The sequence below is a fragment of the Phyllobates terribilis genome, unplaced genomic scaffold (assembly GCF_046119375.1).
Source record: "Phyllobates terribilis strain yellow unplaced genomic scaffold, ASM4611937v1 Scaffold_1__5_contigs__length_1240528914, whole genome shotgun sequence".
Taxonomy (NCBI): Eukaryota; Metazoa; Chordata; class Amphibia; order Anura; family Dendrobatidae; genus Phyllobates; species Phyllobates terribilis.
Genome location: NW_027362761.1, coordinates 249,142,485 through 249,160,620, shown reverse-complemented (window position 1 = coordinate 249,160,620; position 18,136 = coordinate 249,142,485). Strand labels below are relative to the sequence as shown.

Below are 18,136 nucleotides of genomic sequence, written 5' to 3'. Positions count from 1 at the left end.
AGAGCTGTGGCTTTTGCCACTGAACCTCCAACCAGGCATTCTGATCAAGTTTCGCGAAGTCAGCGCCCATTTCTGCAAGTTGGCTACAGCTGCAGCCACTCTGGCGCTGCTGCAGCAGTGCATGCGAGTGCCAGCTCACCAACTGGTGTGCGACCTGACTACACGCTAAACTCCAAACTGCACATGCTGACAAGCCTATGTGAGCAGCAGAGACTAGCTGTGGAATAAAGCTCCAACACGCTCGGCAGTTTTCTGGTCAGCCTCCGCACATAACCACTGAAGAGGGATCATGAATGTCTGACATTTGTGCTGTTCTCCAAGACTTTGAGGACTCCACAAAGATGGTGATCAGCGATGAGGCCATAGTCAGTGCAATGATCCTGTGTCTGTGCCTACTTAAACAGTCGCTGCTCACAATTATACATGAAGCTATGCATGTGGGCCAGGTGGAGACGGAGGAAGACATGAGTCAGGGAGATAATATCCACCCCAGCCTCATCTTATCAGCTCAGCACAGATTGGGAAACAATGAGGGGGTGGATGTTGAGGAGAAGGATGAGGAGGAGCTGGTTGCTAGCACAACAGAAGCTAGTACCCACACAACCTATGTCTCTCCTACGTGGATGGGCTGAGGAGGGGAATGAGGAGGAAGAGCCAGAGGAGGAATCTAAGGAGGAGATGGAGAGTCGTCATCATAGTGGAGACAGGGAAGTGTTGGCTGCAGGAAGCTTGGCACATATGGCCGACTTTATGTACTGCTGTCTTTCCAGTGACCCTCGCATTATATATATATTGGTCAAAAAAGAGTACTGGTTGTTCATCCTGCTAGACCCACGCTTCAAGGAGAAATTTTCAAACTTCCTCGGCCAACCAAAGAGGAGAGGTGAGGGAGAAACACAGCAGAGGCAGGGGTACACTGTCAAAGGCCTCGGCCAATTTCATGATACCATCCCAGCATCCAGGGCCTGATAACCGGGTATTTTTGCCAAGGAGGGAAAAGTTTTTAAAGATTGTCAAGCAATACCTGGCCGACCAAACCAGCATACTCCCTAATTCCTCTGCGACCTTCAACTATTGGGTCTCAAAGCTGGACACCTGCATTGAGCTGTCCCTCTATGCCTTGGAGGTGTTGTGCTGCCCTGCCACTAGCATCTTGTCTGGGTGGGATTTTAGTGCCGCCGGGGAAGGGGGTCATAACAGACAAGCGCTTTCGCCTGTCAACAGAGAATGCTGGCAGGCTCACGCTGATAAAAAAAAGCAAAACCTAGATTATCCCCCCACTTTTACACTCCGCCAGATGACTGCAGCACAAAAAGTGTTTTTAATGTTCAATATTTGAATGAGGGCCTCCAGTTGTTGCCTGCAAGGGTGTATGGATGACCCTTCTTATAATTTTTTCCTGGCTTTGCACTTTGTGCAAAGCCTTTATGAGTGTAGAAGTACATCAACCACACTTTGTTAATTTTTTTTATGAGGTACTCCATTTGATGCCTTCAAGGGATTATGAATGACCCTCCTTATAATTTTTTCCTGGTGATGAGCCTTTATGAGTGTAGGAGTACATCAACTACACTTATTTATTTTTTTATTAGGCAATCCACTTGGTACCTTCAAGGGTGTAGGGATGACCCTTCTTATCTCCTTATATTTTTTCCCTGGCTTTGCATTTTGTGAAAGTCTTTAAGCATAATACATCAGCTGCACTTTGTTAATTTTTTTATGAGGCACTCCCCTTGGTGCCTTCAAGGGAGTATGGATGACCATTCTTATATTTTTTCCTGGCTTTGCACTTTGTGCAAATCCTTTATAAGTGCAGAAGCACCATAACTACATTTTGTTCACAATATTTGAATTAGGCACTACAGTTGGTGCCTTCAAAGGTGTAAGGATGACCCTGGTTTTAAGTTTTAGTAGGCTTTGCCCTGTGTGCAGAGCTTTTATGAGTGTAGGAGTACAATAGCTACACTTTGTTCAAAATATTTGAATGAGGCACTACAGTTGCTGCTTTCAAAAGTGTTTGGATTATCCTGTTTGTAATATTTGGAAGGCTTTGACATAGTGCATTGCCTTTATGAGTCTAGGAGTACCACTACATGACAATTTCAACATAATATGTATTAAGCCCTCCTTTATGTCTATTGCAGGTGTATCTGAGTCTCTGTTCCATCAAATTTTTGTCAGTTCTTGCTTCCTTCATAAATTACACTAAAATTTCCAATTTTTAAATAAAAAATTCAGTTTTGGTTTACTTAAATTATTTTTTTAATCTTTTTTTAAATTTTCCTTATTAAGTCATTATACAGGAAAGAATGTTTCTTAACATTTTTTTTCTTGTAAACTCAAATTTCTCTTCGATTTTGAATGTTTTATTGTTAGTCCTTAAAGTTTAGTAAAAATGTAACACCATTGTTCTTAGCAGTGATCTGGGAGTTATACGTGCTTCCAGGGGTCTTCCCCATGCTGTTCTCCTTCCATTCAGCACTTTTCCCACCCATTTTAACATTTTCATTGCCTCTAGACCCCCTGGTAGGGTCTGCTAGAAAAATGCTCAGAATGCCAATTGACTCCCATTATACTCGTTACTCGAAATGATCATCTGAGGATTAGGAATTTCTTGGTTTGAGTAACGAGCATACGAGCATTTTAGTGCTTGCTCATCCTTAATGATCAGGAATGGGACAAGAAAAATATTCAGGCAAGAGCCATTATAAGTTCCTTAGTGGTGGATGTCCAAATAATCCACATAAGATATGAGAATAGTGCTAAAGGCCTGGGAATGCTTTACAAAAGCTACTTAATAGAATCCGTCTAAAGAGTAAGATATTTTTTGCTAAAGAAACTGTTAAAAATTAGAAAAAAATATATGCAGGAGCACATAAATGCAGTGATTGAAATAATCACACAAATTAGATCAGTGGGTGAGGATATAGAAGACAGCCATGTTACTCCTATATTTACAGTGCATTGATTAAAGGGAATTTATTATTAGGATCAGCCCTCTTAAGCCATCTATATGTAGGTCATAGGAAGCTGAATAAAATGATACCATGATATCTGCGATCCAATGTTTTTTTTCCAGAGAAATCCATATATTAATAAGCTGTTCCACTCTATGGGCTGGACACCGATCTGCATGAGAATTTGCCTCCAGAGCTTATTTTTTCTAAAAGGGGGATTAACCAGTGTGAGTTACATAGCTAACACAGTAGAGTAGGACTGAACTTTTTCTTCTTACAAACACATTTGTTGCAGCTCCCACAACTCTGATGTATTCCAACAATATTGTAACACTGGCTGCCTATGAGATAGAAGCTGAAGCACCAAGCGGACACCTACAGATGTGTCAGTTATAATCACATTAATTAATTTACATATTAGAAAATGTGGATTTCTCTGGAATAAGACATCAAAGTATCATTTTATTTTGCTTCATATGACTTGTGTGACTATATTTGATCCTACTGACAGACTCACTAGAGACAAGGCCTGAGGCAGACCTAACAGTAGGATTTATAAAGACCAGATTAGCAGATGAATACCAGAGAAAGGAACTTCTGCAGAACTCCACAGAAAGTGACCGTGGAAATGCCTTTTTGTCACAGAAAGGACACTGAAACATATTTCAGATGCCACAAACATGTACACTTAAAGAAAGCAGAATAATAGTAAATCCAAAAGAGACTAAGCAAAAGGACAAAGTTAACATCTTTGTTCTATATACAGATAATTGAAATGGTACCTTTAAAGTGACTATTAACCATACAATACAAAGTTGATACATGAATTTCAGAGAAACAAGCCACATGACATGTTATAAAACCTTTTTCACAGATATCGGTTTAAAAGGAACTTGTCAACATTATTTTCCTGCAAATATAGAATTAATCTGCAGGTAAATAGTTATTTAAATCATGCTTGCCTGCCTTACTGGATCAGTGGCTATAGGAACAAAACAAAGTTTTATCCTTCATGTAGCCACTCACTTATAGCCAAATGGGAGAGCAGGGAGCTGTTAAAGTTACTGTTTACTACACAGTGAGCAAGGTAATAATAACTACCTAGTACTTTGATTGACAGTTTCCTCTGCACCAGAGGCATAACTTGGATGGGCAGCTGGGGCATGTGCCAGCTGAGGGCCCGTCTCCCAAGCGGTGTCATTTTACCACCCCCCTGGCTATTGGATTTGCCATACTCCAAATCTGTTGTAAAACTGACAGCTGACTCAGAGAACATGAAAAATATCAGCTCCCTGTATTCTTTCAGGCATGTATATAATTGAAACTCTGATTGCCGACACTTCTGGGTCAGGGTTGACATTAGTAGTGAGATCATATCAGCTGAGGAGATAATATGGGAAAATGTGAGGAAACAGTATAAGGGGTAGTGAAAGAGTCAGTATAAGGGGAGAAAAGTGTAAAGGGACAGTATGGGAGAGGGAGTATGCGGGACAGTATGGGCAAAAAGTGTAAGGGGACAGTATGGTGGGAAAGAGTGAGGGAAAAGTATATGCTTTCCTGGTCTTGCCCCTCAGAATTTATGATTTCTATCTCTGTACATACCTTTTGGTAACAAAGTTCTTTGTCCACTCGAATTTCTCTCTTTATTCTTTTACTTATGTTGTCTTGTGGCCTGCTTGTTACCTTTTGCCTTTGCCATTCATTTTTCTTCTATGATCTATAGACTCTTTTCTGTTAACAATAGCTGCGAGGGTCTCTTCTGCCTTTTGTTTATTGTCTTCCTGGCATATTCAGTAATAATAGTTTTTATATATGTCCATAATTTCTCTGGCTCATCCATGTTCAGTAATGTAAATTGGTTGCGCAGACTGTTCCAAAATACTTCAGGTATATTGATGAAATTGAAGTTGAAAACAACCTGTGGTCTAGTCTGATTGTGCAGTTTGACTCTAATCTTTGATGTCAAAAGTTCATGTTCTTATAAGCACCATTAGGTGATATCCATGTGTAGAGTCTCTGTGATGTTGGAAGAAGGTGTTCATCATAGACAGTTGATTTGTCATACAAAAGTCAATGAATCCTCCTCCAGCCTCATTTCATTCACCAAGTCCAACATTTCCAACAGCGGTTCCATATTTGCCATGGCCCAGTTTGGCATTCAAGTCTTCCATGATGTATGAGTAAGTCTTGTCTTGGCATTTTGTCAATTTCCTCTGAAGTTGATCATAGAATAGTTAGACCTTCTCCTTCTCGGCATCTGTTATTGGTGAGTAAACTTGTATGATTGTGACATGGATTAGTGCTTCTTGTAGTTGTATCGAGATGACTATTTTACTGACTGCACTGTAGTTCAGGATAGTACCGGCAAATGTTTGACTGAGAATAACCATTTCATTTTTGTCATTGCCAGAATAGTAAGAATAGTAGATCCAATGTTCATTTGACTGGAAATGTCCAGATTGGGTCCATCTCAGTTTGCTAGTAAGTCGAGTCCAGTTCTGAAAAGTGAGGCAGTATGGGTTTGAAATATATAAATAGACTGTCGCACTACAGTCCCCCCACATTTCCCCTCATACTAAACCATCATACTTGTTTTCTTCCTATAGTGTTTCCTCACACTTCCCCTCTTTTTTCCCCCTATAGTGTTCATTCACACTTCCCCACCAAACTGTCTCTTCACACTTCTTCTATATTGTCCCTTATACTTCCCCCCATACTGTCCATTCACACATTTCAACCCCATACTGACCCCTCATACTTTTCCCCTATACTGTCCCCTAACACTTCCACAGAATACATATCCATCAAACTTTGTCTCACTATGGGTGAGAGTCTTAAAGGGACAGTATGGGGGTAGCGTGAAGGGCTATTAAGGGGGAAAAAAATGTGAAGGGACAGCATGGCGTTGGATTTTTAATTGGACAGTATGAGTGGAGTGTGAGGAGACATTATGGAGGTGAAAAGTGTGAATGAACAGTATGGTGCGGAGGAGTGAGGGGACAGTTTGGTGGGGAAGGGTGAGAGGACAGTATGGGGAGAGAAAAGTCTGAAGGGACAATATAGGAGGAGAAGAGTGTGTGGGGACAGTATGAGAGAGACAGTATGGGGGAAATGTATAAATGGACAATTGTGAATTATGAGGGGACATGATGGAGAGGAAGTGTGAGTGAAAAGTATGGAAAGGAAAGTGTGAGGGAACTTTAAAAGGAAGACATGTGAGGGAACAGTGGAAAAAAAGTATGTGGTGACAATGTGGGGAAGAAAAGTATGAGGGGACAGTATGGTGAGGAAAAGTGTGAGTAGAAAATATGGGGAAAAGTTTGATTGGGCAAAGTATAGAGATTGGGTAGTGTGGGGGGCAGTATAGGGGGAGGGAGCAGTGTAAGGGCACAGCAAATAGGGAAAAATATGCAGAAGGGAGCTTAAGGAAGGGAACAGTATAGAGACTGGGAATTATAGTGGGGACACAGTGTGAAGGGACATTGCGAAGAGGGGACCATTATGGAATGGATGCAGAATGGTGGGAGTTGAAGAGGTTGTCCCATGGATAAAGAACATTTTATTCAAAAGATCTTAGAATGAAAAAAAAGTTCAACAATTGGATATGTTAAAAAATGTTTCTGTGCTGAGATAATCTTATAAATTTTCCCTGGCTATGTATTGTTTAATGGCTGTGTCTGACCATGCAAGAACATGGTCTGATCATGCCACAGCTCCTGGGCAAAGGAAGAAGCAAAATAAAGTATATAGACAGGGCTGCACTGGATCTCAGATGCTGCTTTCTGTGAGGTAAAATATTTCCATGTCTGTTTAAAAACTTGTTTTACCTCACAGAAAGAATCAGCTGTGATCCCCTGCTGTAATGTCAGTATACTCTTTTGCTTCTCCCCCCTGCCCAGGAGATGTGTTATGATCAGACCATGTTTCTGCAAGGGTACCGAAAACCCTATTGGGGTAGAGGTAGCTATAGTGTGTGCAAACATGAAAACCTCTAAATCTATCAATTTTATTCAGATTATTTTAAAAAAACACCAAATAACCATGTGATGTGCGGGTTAAAACAATCGGCACTATATCAAAATCAAACCAATATCCCTCAGGGACTATTTTTCAAATAAGAGAAAATGGAAATAGATAATCAGATATGGGCCAGTAAAGTCTTATACATGATAAACATTCATACACAATATAGACTTACGTCTGCCCTATCACAAAACACCTCCACTGATACTGCCTGTCATGGAGGTTGGCACCCTAGTATACCAGTTTGGCGCCCCCATTCAATGGTGGCTGTCCCTCACTTTCCCTGTTAAGCCCTGATAATGTGGGTTATAGACAGGTAATGAGTGACTATTAGCTTACAAAAGACCCACAATGGTATCCCATATATAGTGATATTGATCACAAAAAACTCTAACAATATGTAACGACTGCTTTCATATAGGATATTAATCCAAAAAAAAGCAAGAAATTGAGTATATCAGATCATAAAATTTAACCTTTATTGAATAAAGTCATGACACAATAAAAACTTATTAAAAAACATGTTAACAACAACTCACAATAAATCCTTACCAATGTTAAGGACATACTGGTTCCGTAGTTTCATATTTCTGTACTGTTGCTGGTTCTGGTAATGTATTTAAGTACTGTTATTGGTTCTGATCCTGTACAGATCTGGTGTGTATACAAAGCATAGAAGACACAAAAGAAGGTGTACTTATATCCCTTTGGATATGCTGCATCTGCTGTATGCATTTCACAGTAGACTGTGACACAAAATGCAATAAGGAACCGGAGCGCAGATTACTCTAACTCGACCCACCAATAACTTCCTGATGCTGACACTGGCTATGGCATCCTCTAATGAACTCTGCATGTGTGTGCATACATTCTCGGGGAGCATTAAAAGGCTTGCGAACCAAACACTAAGGCACCCGGGAATCTGAGCAGGGGCTGGATCAAATGAGGTCTTTACGCATCAGCCTCTATCATTTACAGCCCACATACCAGAGGTGTCCCACCCCTGTAATACAGTCATGTGTGTAGCACAATGAAACTGACAAAGCCCAGAGGAAACAGGTTTATATTGACAACCCTTAAAATAGTGTTACCAATTTGAACAATAACACTTTTGCTGCAACCTGAAAGACAATGTGATGACATCACTTGAAATAAGAACAGAAGAGAAAACCGACACTGATGAGATTACTTCTGAACAAATGGCTGAAGTCAGCAAAATACTAAAATGGAGCAGATATAACTGATATATACAGTATATACAGATATAGAACCAATACGTTCATCAAGAGAAAACCAAGGTAAGCCACCTGTATGTTTTTCTTAAAAAGCAAACAGTCAGTTTATATGAACCCATATCTAGGTAAAATCTCAGATTTCAGAAAGAGCAGCAAATACACTTATAAAGGCTGCAGAACAACAAATTAAATCCTTGCACAATAATATCTGACTCTCGCACAGATGGAAAGAGATAGGTCAAAAAACAAGCATATTAAAGTGAATAACTTCAACTTACCCCACAAAAAACTCTCGCACAAATGGAAAGAGATAGGCCAAAAACCGAGCATATTAAAGTGAATAACTTCAACTTACCCCACAAAAAACAAACTATCACTCCAATCCGTCATCTGTCAATGGAAAAATGGGCAATTTCCACGTTACTAGTAGTACAAAGGTTCTAAAAAAGTGACATGGCTCTTTCATAAAAAAAAGCTCCAGAAAAATTTGGGGTCTCAAATCCAAATGCTCCCCCTTCCTTCTGAGATCCAGAAAGTGCCTTAATCACAGTTAACATTCACATGTATTGCAGTGGTGTAGCAGGAAAAACTAACTTAAAGGGATTGTCCGGTCAAAAGTGGTAAGTCTGCAGTCACTCCGTGTGACTGCAGACTTATGAAGTCCCCAGCGCAGGCACTGTGCGCTGCGGGAATTCGCTGGTATTAGACCCGGGACTGGAGGGTATGTATGAGTTATACATACCCCCGGACAGAGGGCTCGGCCTCGCTCTCCATACATTTGTATTGAGCAAGGCTGCGTCTTCTAGTCATATGCGGCCACTGACGGATGGAGCGTATGGAGTGAGACGGCGCCGGCTGCCCGGGGGATATGTATAACGTATATATATACGTATATATATACCCTCCGTTACCGAGTCTGAAACCAGCGAATCCCCGCAGCGCACAGTGCCTGCTATAGGGGGATTCATAAGTCTGCAATTACACATAGTGACTGCAGACTTATCACTTTTGACCGGACAACCCTTTTAACTATTTAATGTTTAAGGTTCTCTAGAAGCATAAGCTGTGCACAATGTTTTACATATTAAAATGCCATATTAGCAATATCCACTGCATGCTCATCTCATAGATAAATTCACAAAGGGGTATACTTTCCAAAATGGGCTCACTTTGGGGGGTTTCTGCTGCTCAGCCATCTCTTTTTTAAAGGCCATCAATATTTTTGGGGGGTTCTAAAATATAAACCACTTAAAGTGATTTTAAAACTGAATACAATATACAATACAATATATTCCCTAATATGTTTTTCAAATTTCTTTGAAAAAAATAAAATAAAATATTTTAAGCCTTCTAATAACAAAATAAAAGGATATTTAAAATATGATGCTTTTGTAAAGTAGACATATATAAAAAAAATTGCTTCGCATTTTTGCTGGTTTAAAGGCATGGAAGTTCAATGTTTGAAAATTGCTAATTTTTACAATTTTCATCAAATTGCAAATATTTTCATAAATAAATGCAAAACATATTGACCTAAAATTATGACCAACACAAAGTGCAATGTGTCAGGTAGGAGAAATCTCAAAATCACTGGGATATGTTAAAGTATTCCAAACTTAATACCACATAGCATGACACTTTTTCAGAATTGGAAATTGGGGCTTGGTCACAAAGTCCAAAATTGACTCCATGACTAAGAGGTTAAACCGAATTCTATGCTAAGCTTAAGCAATTTGAATCAAACATATATTTGTTCATCTCTAATGACTAAGAAATATTATTTTATTTCATTCATTTCTATAGAAACAAACAATAAAACACATTATTATTTGTAACTACCATATCTGATTGATTTTAGTGTAACTTTTAAGCCATTTATAACTGCTTGGTTTCTCAGGGTATAGATTAATGGATGTAAAAGTGGAGTTAAAACACTGTTGAACACAGCTACAGTTTTCTCATTACTGGTAGAAACATTTCCTGCTGGACGAACATATATAAAGATACAACATCCATAAGCAATTGACACAGCAAGGAAGTGTGAAGAGCAGGTGGAGAACATTTTCCGTCTCCCAGTAGATGATGAAATATTTAAAACTGTTGAAATTATAAAACAATAGGAAGACAATGTGGGAATAAATGAGCCAAAAATAGTGATGGATGCAAAGCAAAAATAAATCTTTTCAACCAGATCCGTATTAGAGCAGGATAAATGTAATATTGTAGAGCCATCACAAAAGAAGTGGTCAATGGCAACACTGCTACTGCACCAGTCTAGCTGGGAAATGAGAAAAACCACTAATATAAATTCCAAAAAGCCAAATACCCATCCACTAATAACAAGTTTCGTGCAGAGTTGGATAGGCAGGAGTGTGTTATATCGGAGAGGGTGACAGATGGCAATGTAGCGGTCAAGTGACAGAAGTGCCAGTGTATAGAATATAGTGCTCCCAACAGAGATATAGAAATATAACTGCAACATGCAGAGATTAAATGATATGGATTCATCACCACTCATTAAGTTGATTAGCAGTTTAGGAACTGTTGAAGAAGAAAAACATATGTCTAAGATTGCCAAGTTTCTTAGAAAAAAATACATTGGAGTTTGAAGATGCTGATGTATGGTTATAATTGTTATGGTCACCAAATTACCCAAAAGGGAGAATATATAAACAAGGAATAAAAGTGAAAAAATACATAATTGTAGTGGGGGCGTAACTCTAAAGCCAATAAGACTAAACCAAGTTTGGTTGTAAGATGCCATCTGCAGAATCTAATTTCATTTTAAGACTAAAATGAAAAATGGACCATGTAATATAATATGGTAGAATAAGGACATTGGAAATAGATTTTGAATTCTGAATTCTATAGATATGTTGCTCCAAGCTTCTATGGCACATATACTGTTTTTTCTACCGTGAGTCTAATATTTATGGCTTATCTTCCTGTTTTCCCTGTGGAGTAGGAAATTGGTGCACAGATGTTAAACTCCTGAAGGACTTGTTATGAAGACTTTTAAAAATTATATTGTTGATAGACATGGGAGTGATTAGGTGGAGATCTTGTTTGCACGTATTCACATTTTTACTAATGAAAAAGTAAATGCATTCATGAGAGCCATGCTGTGTGAACCATGGTCCACGTGAATGTGAGACTGGCTGTGTGAGTGCTGCCAAATATGTTTCAATCTCAAACACCCCGATGGTTCAGTGAAAATATTGTTTGAAAAGCTTTCTGGGGACTATAGAGAGAGACGTGACTAGTCCAGTTTGGACCCTGGTCAGGTTCTCCTCACTTTGCTCCAGTTGTTTGACAGGTATCTCCCATGTATGATATTTTAAACTGCAAAACACTGCAGTGTTTCAGACTAAAACATACCTGGCTGCAATCACCCAGCCAGACTCCGAATCATGTTGACCATGGACAGCATGAATTTCATGACAGATTCACTTTTAATACGTTAACTTTTTTCATTAGTAAAAATATTTCCTATATCCATTAGTAATGATCCCATAGTAACAGGGGCGGGCTGTGCCAGGGGGCAGAGGGGCATATGACCCCTGGGCCGGTACCTCAGCAGCTACTTAGGGCCACCCGGCGGCTTGCCGCTTTAGTAGCTTCTGGGAGACACTGCACCTTTAAATTCTTCAGCCTGCGCCATGTCCTATCAGGCAACGTCTGCTGAGGAGGATTTCCGGTCTCCTTCCCTGCAGTCAGGAGACCTGTGCGGTGTCAGTCCTGGCTCTGCCTCCTGCTAGTCTTTCTGTACTGCCTTCAGGGCTTCCCTCCTGCTGCACACAGCAGCTCTTGGCCAGGGAAAAATGGTAAGATGCAAATAGAATCTAATAGTGTAGAGTGAGGGAAGGTGGTGTGTGTTGCTGTGTGGTGGCAGGTGGCAGGGTATGCATTATTATGTGGTGTTGTGGGCTGGGTGGGGGGCTACTAACATGTGTATTATGAGGTGATCAGTGTATGTTACAATGTATGTTATGAGGGGCTAGGCCCTGGGGTCTACTACACGGGGACATGGGGATGAATGTAACGTACTGAGGGGCTGTGGTGTGATGGACTGGGGGATGTTACACTATACTCTTATGGTCTGGGGCAATCCTACACTGTACTGTGTGCTGCACTGTATACTCTATGGTGCTGATGACTGTTATGCTGTGAGGACATGGGGATGAATGTAATTTACTGAGTGGTTGCGGTTTAATGGGCTGGGTGTGTTACACTATATACTCTGTATGAGGAGCTTTGTGGATTTTCATTGAGAAAATGAGAAGTCGGTGGAACTGAATGACAGCATGCAGAGGCTAAAATTGCTGTATGTGTTGCGCCCTGCTGCGCATTGGTGCCACAGAGCCCAGAAGGTTGCATGAATGGACTTCTCCATAAGAGGCCCTCACACATTCACACACCTCCACCTTCCACCTCAGACCAGCAGAGGGAGCCCGTTAGGGACAGATATAGAGAGGGTGGAGCCAGGCAGCTCAGTCTTGTCTAGTCAGAGTTTCAGTTCAGTGTTCAGAGAGGAACACAGCTCACAGTGAGCTGAGAGCGTGCCGACGCTCAGAGAGCGGTGAAGATGCAGCAAGCCAGCTGCCAAGTAGTGAGGGCACCAAGTGTGGTCGAGAGCGAGGAGAAAAGGAGAGTGGAACTCAGGGGGCAGAGGAGCATAGTAAGCTCACCCCGATATATATACCGGACACCGGGTCCGTGCCTACACGGACTCTCTACACCCAGTAGGAACCACCGGAACCCCTGGAGAACTACAGGTCCCAGGTCCACCTAATGCTGATTGCAGTACCAGGGCTAGGAGTCACAGAGGTCCCAGCATCCAGGGAGAGTGATCTCCAAAGAGAAGGCCCTACCACCAGGTCAGCAGGTGCAGAGAGAGACAGTAACCAAGCTAGGCCCAGCTCCAGGCAGGCCAGAAGCCTAGAGAGTAAAGCAACGGATGAGGAGGTCCTATACCCGTTCACTGGGGAGAGTCCAGAAGTGCGCCCTTCACCTGGAGTACCCGGGACCATGCCTGCAGCATCACCAGTAAAGGTACTGAAGCTTACCCCTGTGTGTGAGTGTCCATCCTTCCTCTGGGACCGTCTTGCCATCTCTCCCCTGCACCACCATCCAGTACATCCCCCACGCTGCCATGAGGCCTGCTCCACCTGTGGGGAGCCATTCTATCACAAGCTGCCCTATCATCTGCCTCAGAGGACTGCTCCGCAATCGGCGGCACCCCTTAGCCGCATTCCACAGGTGGCGTCACGAATAATCCCCAAAAAAACCCATATAATAGAAGTTTCCCTTTTCATTGACCGTCCTGGGTCACGGACCGGGCCAGCCACCATGATCTCCCCCATAAGCAGCCATAAGGCCCGGCTGCCGAGTACCCCACGGCCCTGGGGGCGAGTCATATGCAAAAAAATTTCACCCAAAATGTCTATTTAAAGGGGTTGTCTAGCCTTAGACTACAAGTTTGCAGTCACTCTATGTGACTGCAGACTTGTGAATCCTCCCATCACGCACGCTGTGAGGATTCTCCGGGGCCTGGAGCGGTGGCCACATGAGTGAAAGTATGTGTAATTTTCATACATGTGGTCACATGCCGACTAGATGAATACAGCCTCACTCAATGCCAGTGTATTGAGCGAGGTTGGAAACAGTCTAGTTGGAATGTGGACGAAAGTATGTAAATCACAAACTTGCAGTCATGTTCCCGTAACTCATGGCATCAGGGAATCCTTGCAGCTTGCATTGCACCCAATGTGTGGATTCACAAGTCTGCAGACAAGTACAGTGACTGTAGACTTGTAGTCTAAGACCAGACAACTCCTTTAATTTAATAATTAGAATCATTTTTCTAATATACTTTAATTAAAAATTCCCTAGTGACCACAGCCAAGCCTCCCGATAACATCTCGCTTGAGTATCCAAGCATGCACTGGGGTTTCGCAAACTAAATGTCTTTGGAATTGAAGTAGAAAAAAAAGCAGGGAATTACAGTAGAGAGGGAGCAGTAGGAATTTTTTATTTACAGTATTTTAGAAGAGTGATTCAATTATTACATTAAAGAGACAAACATTTAGGATGAAATTCAAATTTGGCTTTGGACCACCCTTTTTACCCCTTCACTCCATGGCCATTTTCCGGTTTTTCTTCCCTTTCTTCCAAGAGCCATAGCTTTTATTTATTTTTCCATCCTCATAGCTGCATGAGGGTTTTTTTTGTGGGACAAGTTGTACTTTTGAATGACACCATTGATTTTACCATATAATGTACTGGAAAACTGGAAAAAAAATTCCAAATGTAGTGAAATCGCAAAAAAAATGCAGTTCCACAATTGTTTTTGGGGTTTTTTATTTACCATGTTTACTACATGGTAAAACTGACCTGGCAATATGATTCCCGAGGTCAGTATGAGTATGCAGATACCAAACATGTATTTACTGAGACCTATAGCGTTTCCATTTTTTAGGGATTTGGGGCTGGGTGAGGATTTTTTTGTGCCCATTTTGGAGTAGATATGATGTTTTGTTCGCCTCTTATTGCATTTTATTGCAATGTTGCGGCAGCAAAAAAATGTAATTCTGGCGTTTTGATTTTTTTCTCGTTACACCATTGACCGATCTGATTAATTTACTTTATATTTTGATAGATCAGACATTTCTGATCTTTCTAATACCAAATATGTGTATTTTTTTAAATTGTTTTATTTTCAATGGGGCAAAAGTGGGGTGATTTGAACTTGTCTTTTTTTCTTTGTTTTTTCAAATTTTTAAAAGCTTTTTTCCTAATTTTTGTATGTATAGTTCCCTTAGCAGAAACGTCGATCTCCTATGAATGCTGGCCATGAGCCGGGGTTCAAAGGAGTATCATAATGACAGGCACATCGGTTATCAGCAGACCACCGGCTGTTATGACAATCCATCAGCGCCCCTTGATCATGTGACAGGGGCGCCGATGGATGGGATTTGTGTTCCTGGCTGGCACGTATTAAATTCCATTGTAAGAGATTTACAGCCATATTTAACTGGCTAACAACAGTGGGTGGATTTCTGATCCACCAGTGACATGTGCGAGGAAAGATGAGGGCTCAGAGCGGGAGCCTGAATCAAACTCAGGGGTACAATATATGACGTAAATATACGCCATATGTCGTGAAGGGGTTAATTTGAGAGGCCCAATGTCAATCTCCTACCCTAAAGGAATGGTCGCCCATATAAAAGGTATTGTGCCAGTTCGTAGGTTATTTCCTATCCATCAGATAGGGGATAGCTTCTCAATTGCTGGGACCCCACGAATCCCAAGGTTGGTGCTGTGAAGAGTCCCATCCAAATGGAGCATGTGCACCTCTGCTCTATTCATTCTCAATTTTAAAAACATTTCTTTGTGTCTTGATAAGTGACCAAGTAAAGCAAAAATGTTCTTGCACTGTTCTTTGTAAAAGGGCTCGCTCACACTAGCGTATAACCCAACCGAGTGCTATGCGATGTTTTATCGAATAGCACTCCACCCATGTTATACTATGGGGCAGCACAATCTGGTATGAGAAAACAATAACAGCATGCTGCGAGTGCATCTGAGAATCAGATCTCACGCACCCATGTCATCCCAGTGCAGTCCAATATACGCCAACACAGGCAATGGAGGAGTTGGAGAAATTACTTTCTCCATCTCCTCCGCACCTGTTCTACAATTCTCTCATACGAGAGAATCAGAGCACAGTAGTATGACACTCGGCTCACACTCTGACAGAGTTGTCATTTCCATAATCGGCCCCAATTCTCTCACATGAGAGAATATACGCTTGTGTGACCCCGGCCTAAGGCCATGTTCACATGTTCATTATTTGGTCAGCATTTTACCGCAGTATTTGTAAGTCAAAATCAGGAGTGGAATAATCAGAGGAAAAGTATAATAGAAACACGTCACTAGAGATGAGCGTTGTTCTACTCGAACTGTTCGCCAATCTCAAATTCGAGCTGTTTTGGGCGGTGTTCGAGCCGTTCGGCGAACACGAACAATTTGAGAAAAATTCGGCTGTTCGAGGTTATGTTCGATAACTGTTCGTGCACCAAAATCATAACTGGATTTTTTCTCAGTAATGATGAAAATTAATGTTAATACGCAGTTTGAGTGTACAGCGGGGTGGGGGGAGGGGCAGGGGATGGATCTCTGCAGGAATAATGAAGATCTCCATTTTTTTTTCTCTTTACCGCATTTGCAGTGGGGAGGTGCAGTCTGTCAGCCTATCAGCAGCGCACACACGGAGCGAAGTGCTTTTTTTCACACAAGCAAGGGCATGTGTCATTGGCAGTGTATGTCACATGTCCTTGCCCTATAAGACCAAGCCATTTTCCCCGTCGCCACCATTTTCTCACTGCTGCAGCTGCGTGTTAGACGGCACCGCTGTTGCTGTGTGCGCTATACCTTGTTAATTTCAAGCCAATTTTCGCACAAATCTACAGATAGCTTGGGAGTAGGGAATAGTTGTGATTGCAGTCCTTTTAAGGACTAGGTTACAGCATTTCCTACGACTTTTATCAGGCAGGTCTGTGCTCTTAAATAGATAGATTGTGGGAGTAAAGACTAATTGTAATTGGAGTCCTTTTCAGGACTAGGTTACATCAGTTCCTATCAGTTTTTGCCAGGCAGGTCTGTGCCAGTGCTGTGCAAGTTTTTTTCACAGCATTTGGCTGAATCTAGCAAAGCTAATCCTTTTTGGCCTATTGCAGAGTGTGTTAGTCAGTGGAGTAGCCTATCTGTGTTGCAAGATATACCACCTGTGTATAGAATACCAATTTTTTTACTGCACCTAGTGAAGTAAAATCTTTTGGGCATAGCATCATTCTATTAGTCCATCTATACTGACCTCCATCAGGTTGCAAATTGAATATAATTTTTTTCTGCATCTAGCTCTGAAAAAATATTGGGCTTCTAGCTGTGTGTGGGACTTGTTGTATTAGTCCATCTATACTGACCTCCATCAGGTTGCAAACTGCATATATTTTTTTCTTCATCTACCTCTGAAGAAATATTGGGCTTCTAGCTGTGTGTGGGACTTGTTCTATTAATCCATCTATACAGACCTCCATCAGGTTGCAAACTGAATATATTTTTTTCTGCATCTACCTCTGAAAAAATATTGGGCTTCTAGCTGTGTGTGGGACTTGTTGTATTAGTCCATCTATACTGACCTCCATCAGGTTGCAAACTGAATATATTTTTTTCTGCATCTACCTCTGAAAAAATATTGGGCTTCTAGCTGTGTGTGGGACTTGTTCTATTAATCCATCTATACAGACCTCCATCAGGTTGCAAACTGAATATATTTTTTTCTGCATCTACCTCTGAAAAAATATTTGGCCTTCTAGCAGTGTGTGGGACTTTCTCTATTAGTCCATCTATACTGACCTCCATCAGGTTGCAAATTAAAAATAATTTTTATCTGCATCTAGCTCTGAAAAAATATTTGGCCTTCTAGCAGTGTGTGGGACTTTCTCTATTAGTCCATCTATACTGACCTCCATCAGGTTGCAAATTGAATATAATTTTTTTCTGCATCTAACCCAGCCAATAGTTTTGGCCTAATACCACAGTTTGGCCACTCAGCTCTGCTCGGTTCCTATCCATTGTTTTTTTGTGCAAACAACTCCAGAGTTGTTAATTAGTTAACCACCAAAATGAGTGGAAAAAGGCCTGCTGCTGGTGGAAAGGGGAATAGGCGTGTTGGGAAGGGGAAAAAAGGTTGTGTCTGTGGGGTAGGTGTTAAAGCAACAGTAACATCTGCAGAAGAAAGACCATCTTCCAGCCAAACTAAAATGTCTACTTCTTTTAGCGGACAATGTGATAAGATCCCTTTCTTACGGCCACGCCAATCGCTACAAATTCCAGATGAGGCACAAAAACAGCAGGTGC

At 41.3% G+C, this 18,136-nt stretch overlaps 1 protein-coding gene across 1 annotated transcript; it reads right to left on the bottom strand.

Moving 5' to 3' along the window:
- Window positions 1-10,040: 10,040 nt before the first annotated feature.
- On the bottom strand, window positions 10,041-10,979 carry LOC141253565 (olfactory receptor 2AP1-like). Its single transcript, XM_073670943.1, has one exon. It carries the CDS (start codon window positions 10,977-10,979, stop codon window positions 10,041-10,043), a length of 939 nt encoding a protein of 312 aa, XP_073527044.1.
- Window positions 10,980-18,136: the final 7,157 nt, after the last annotated feature.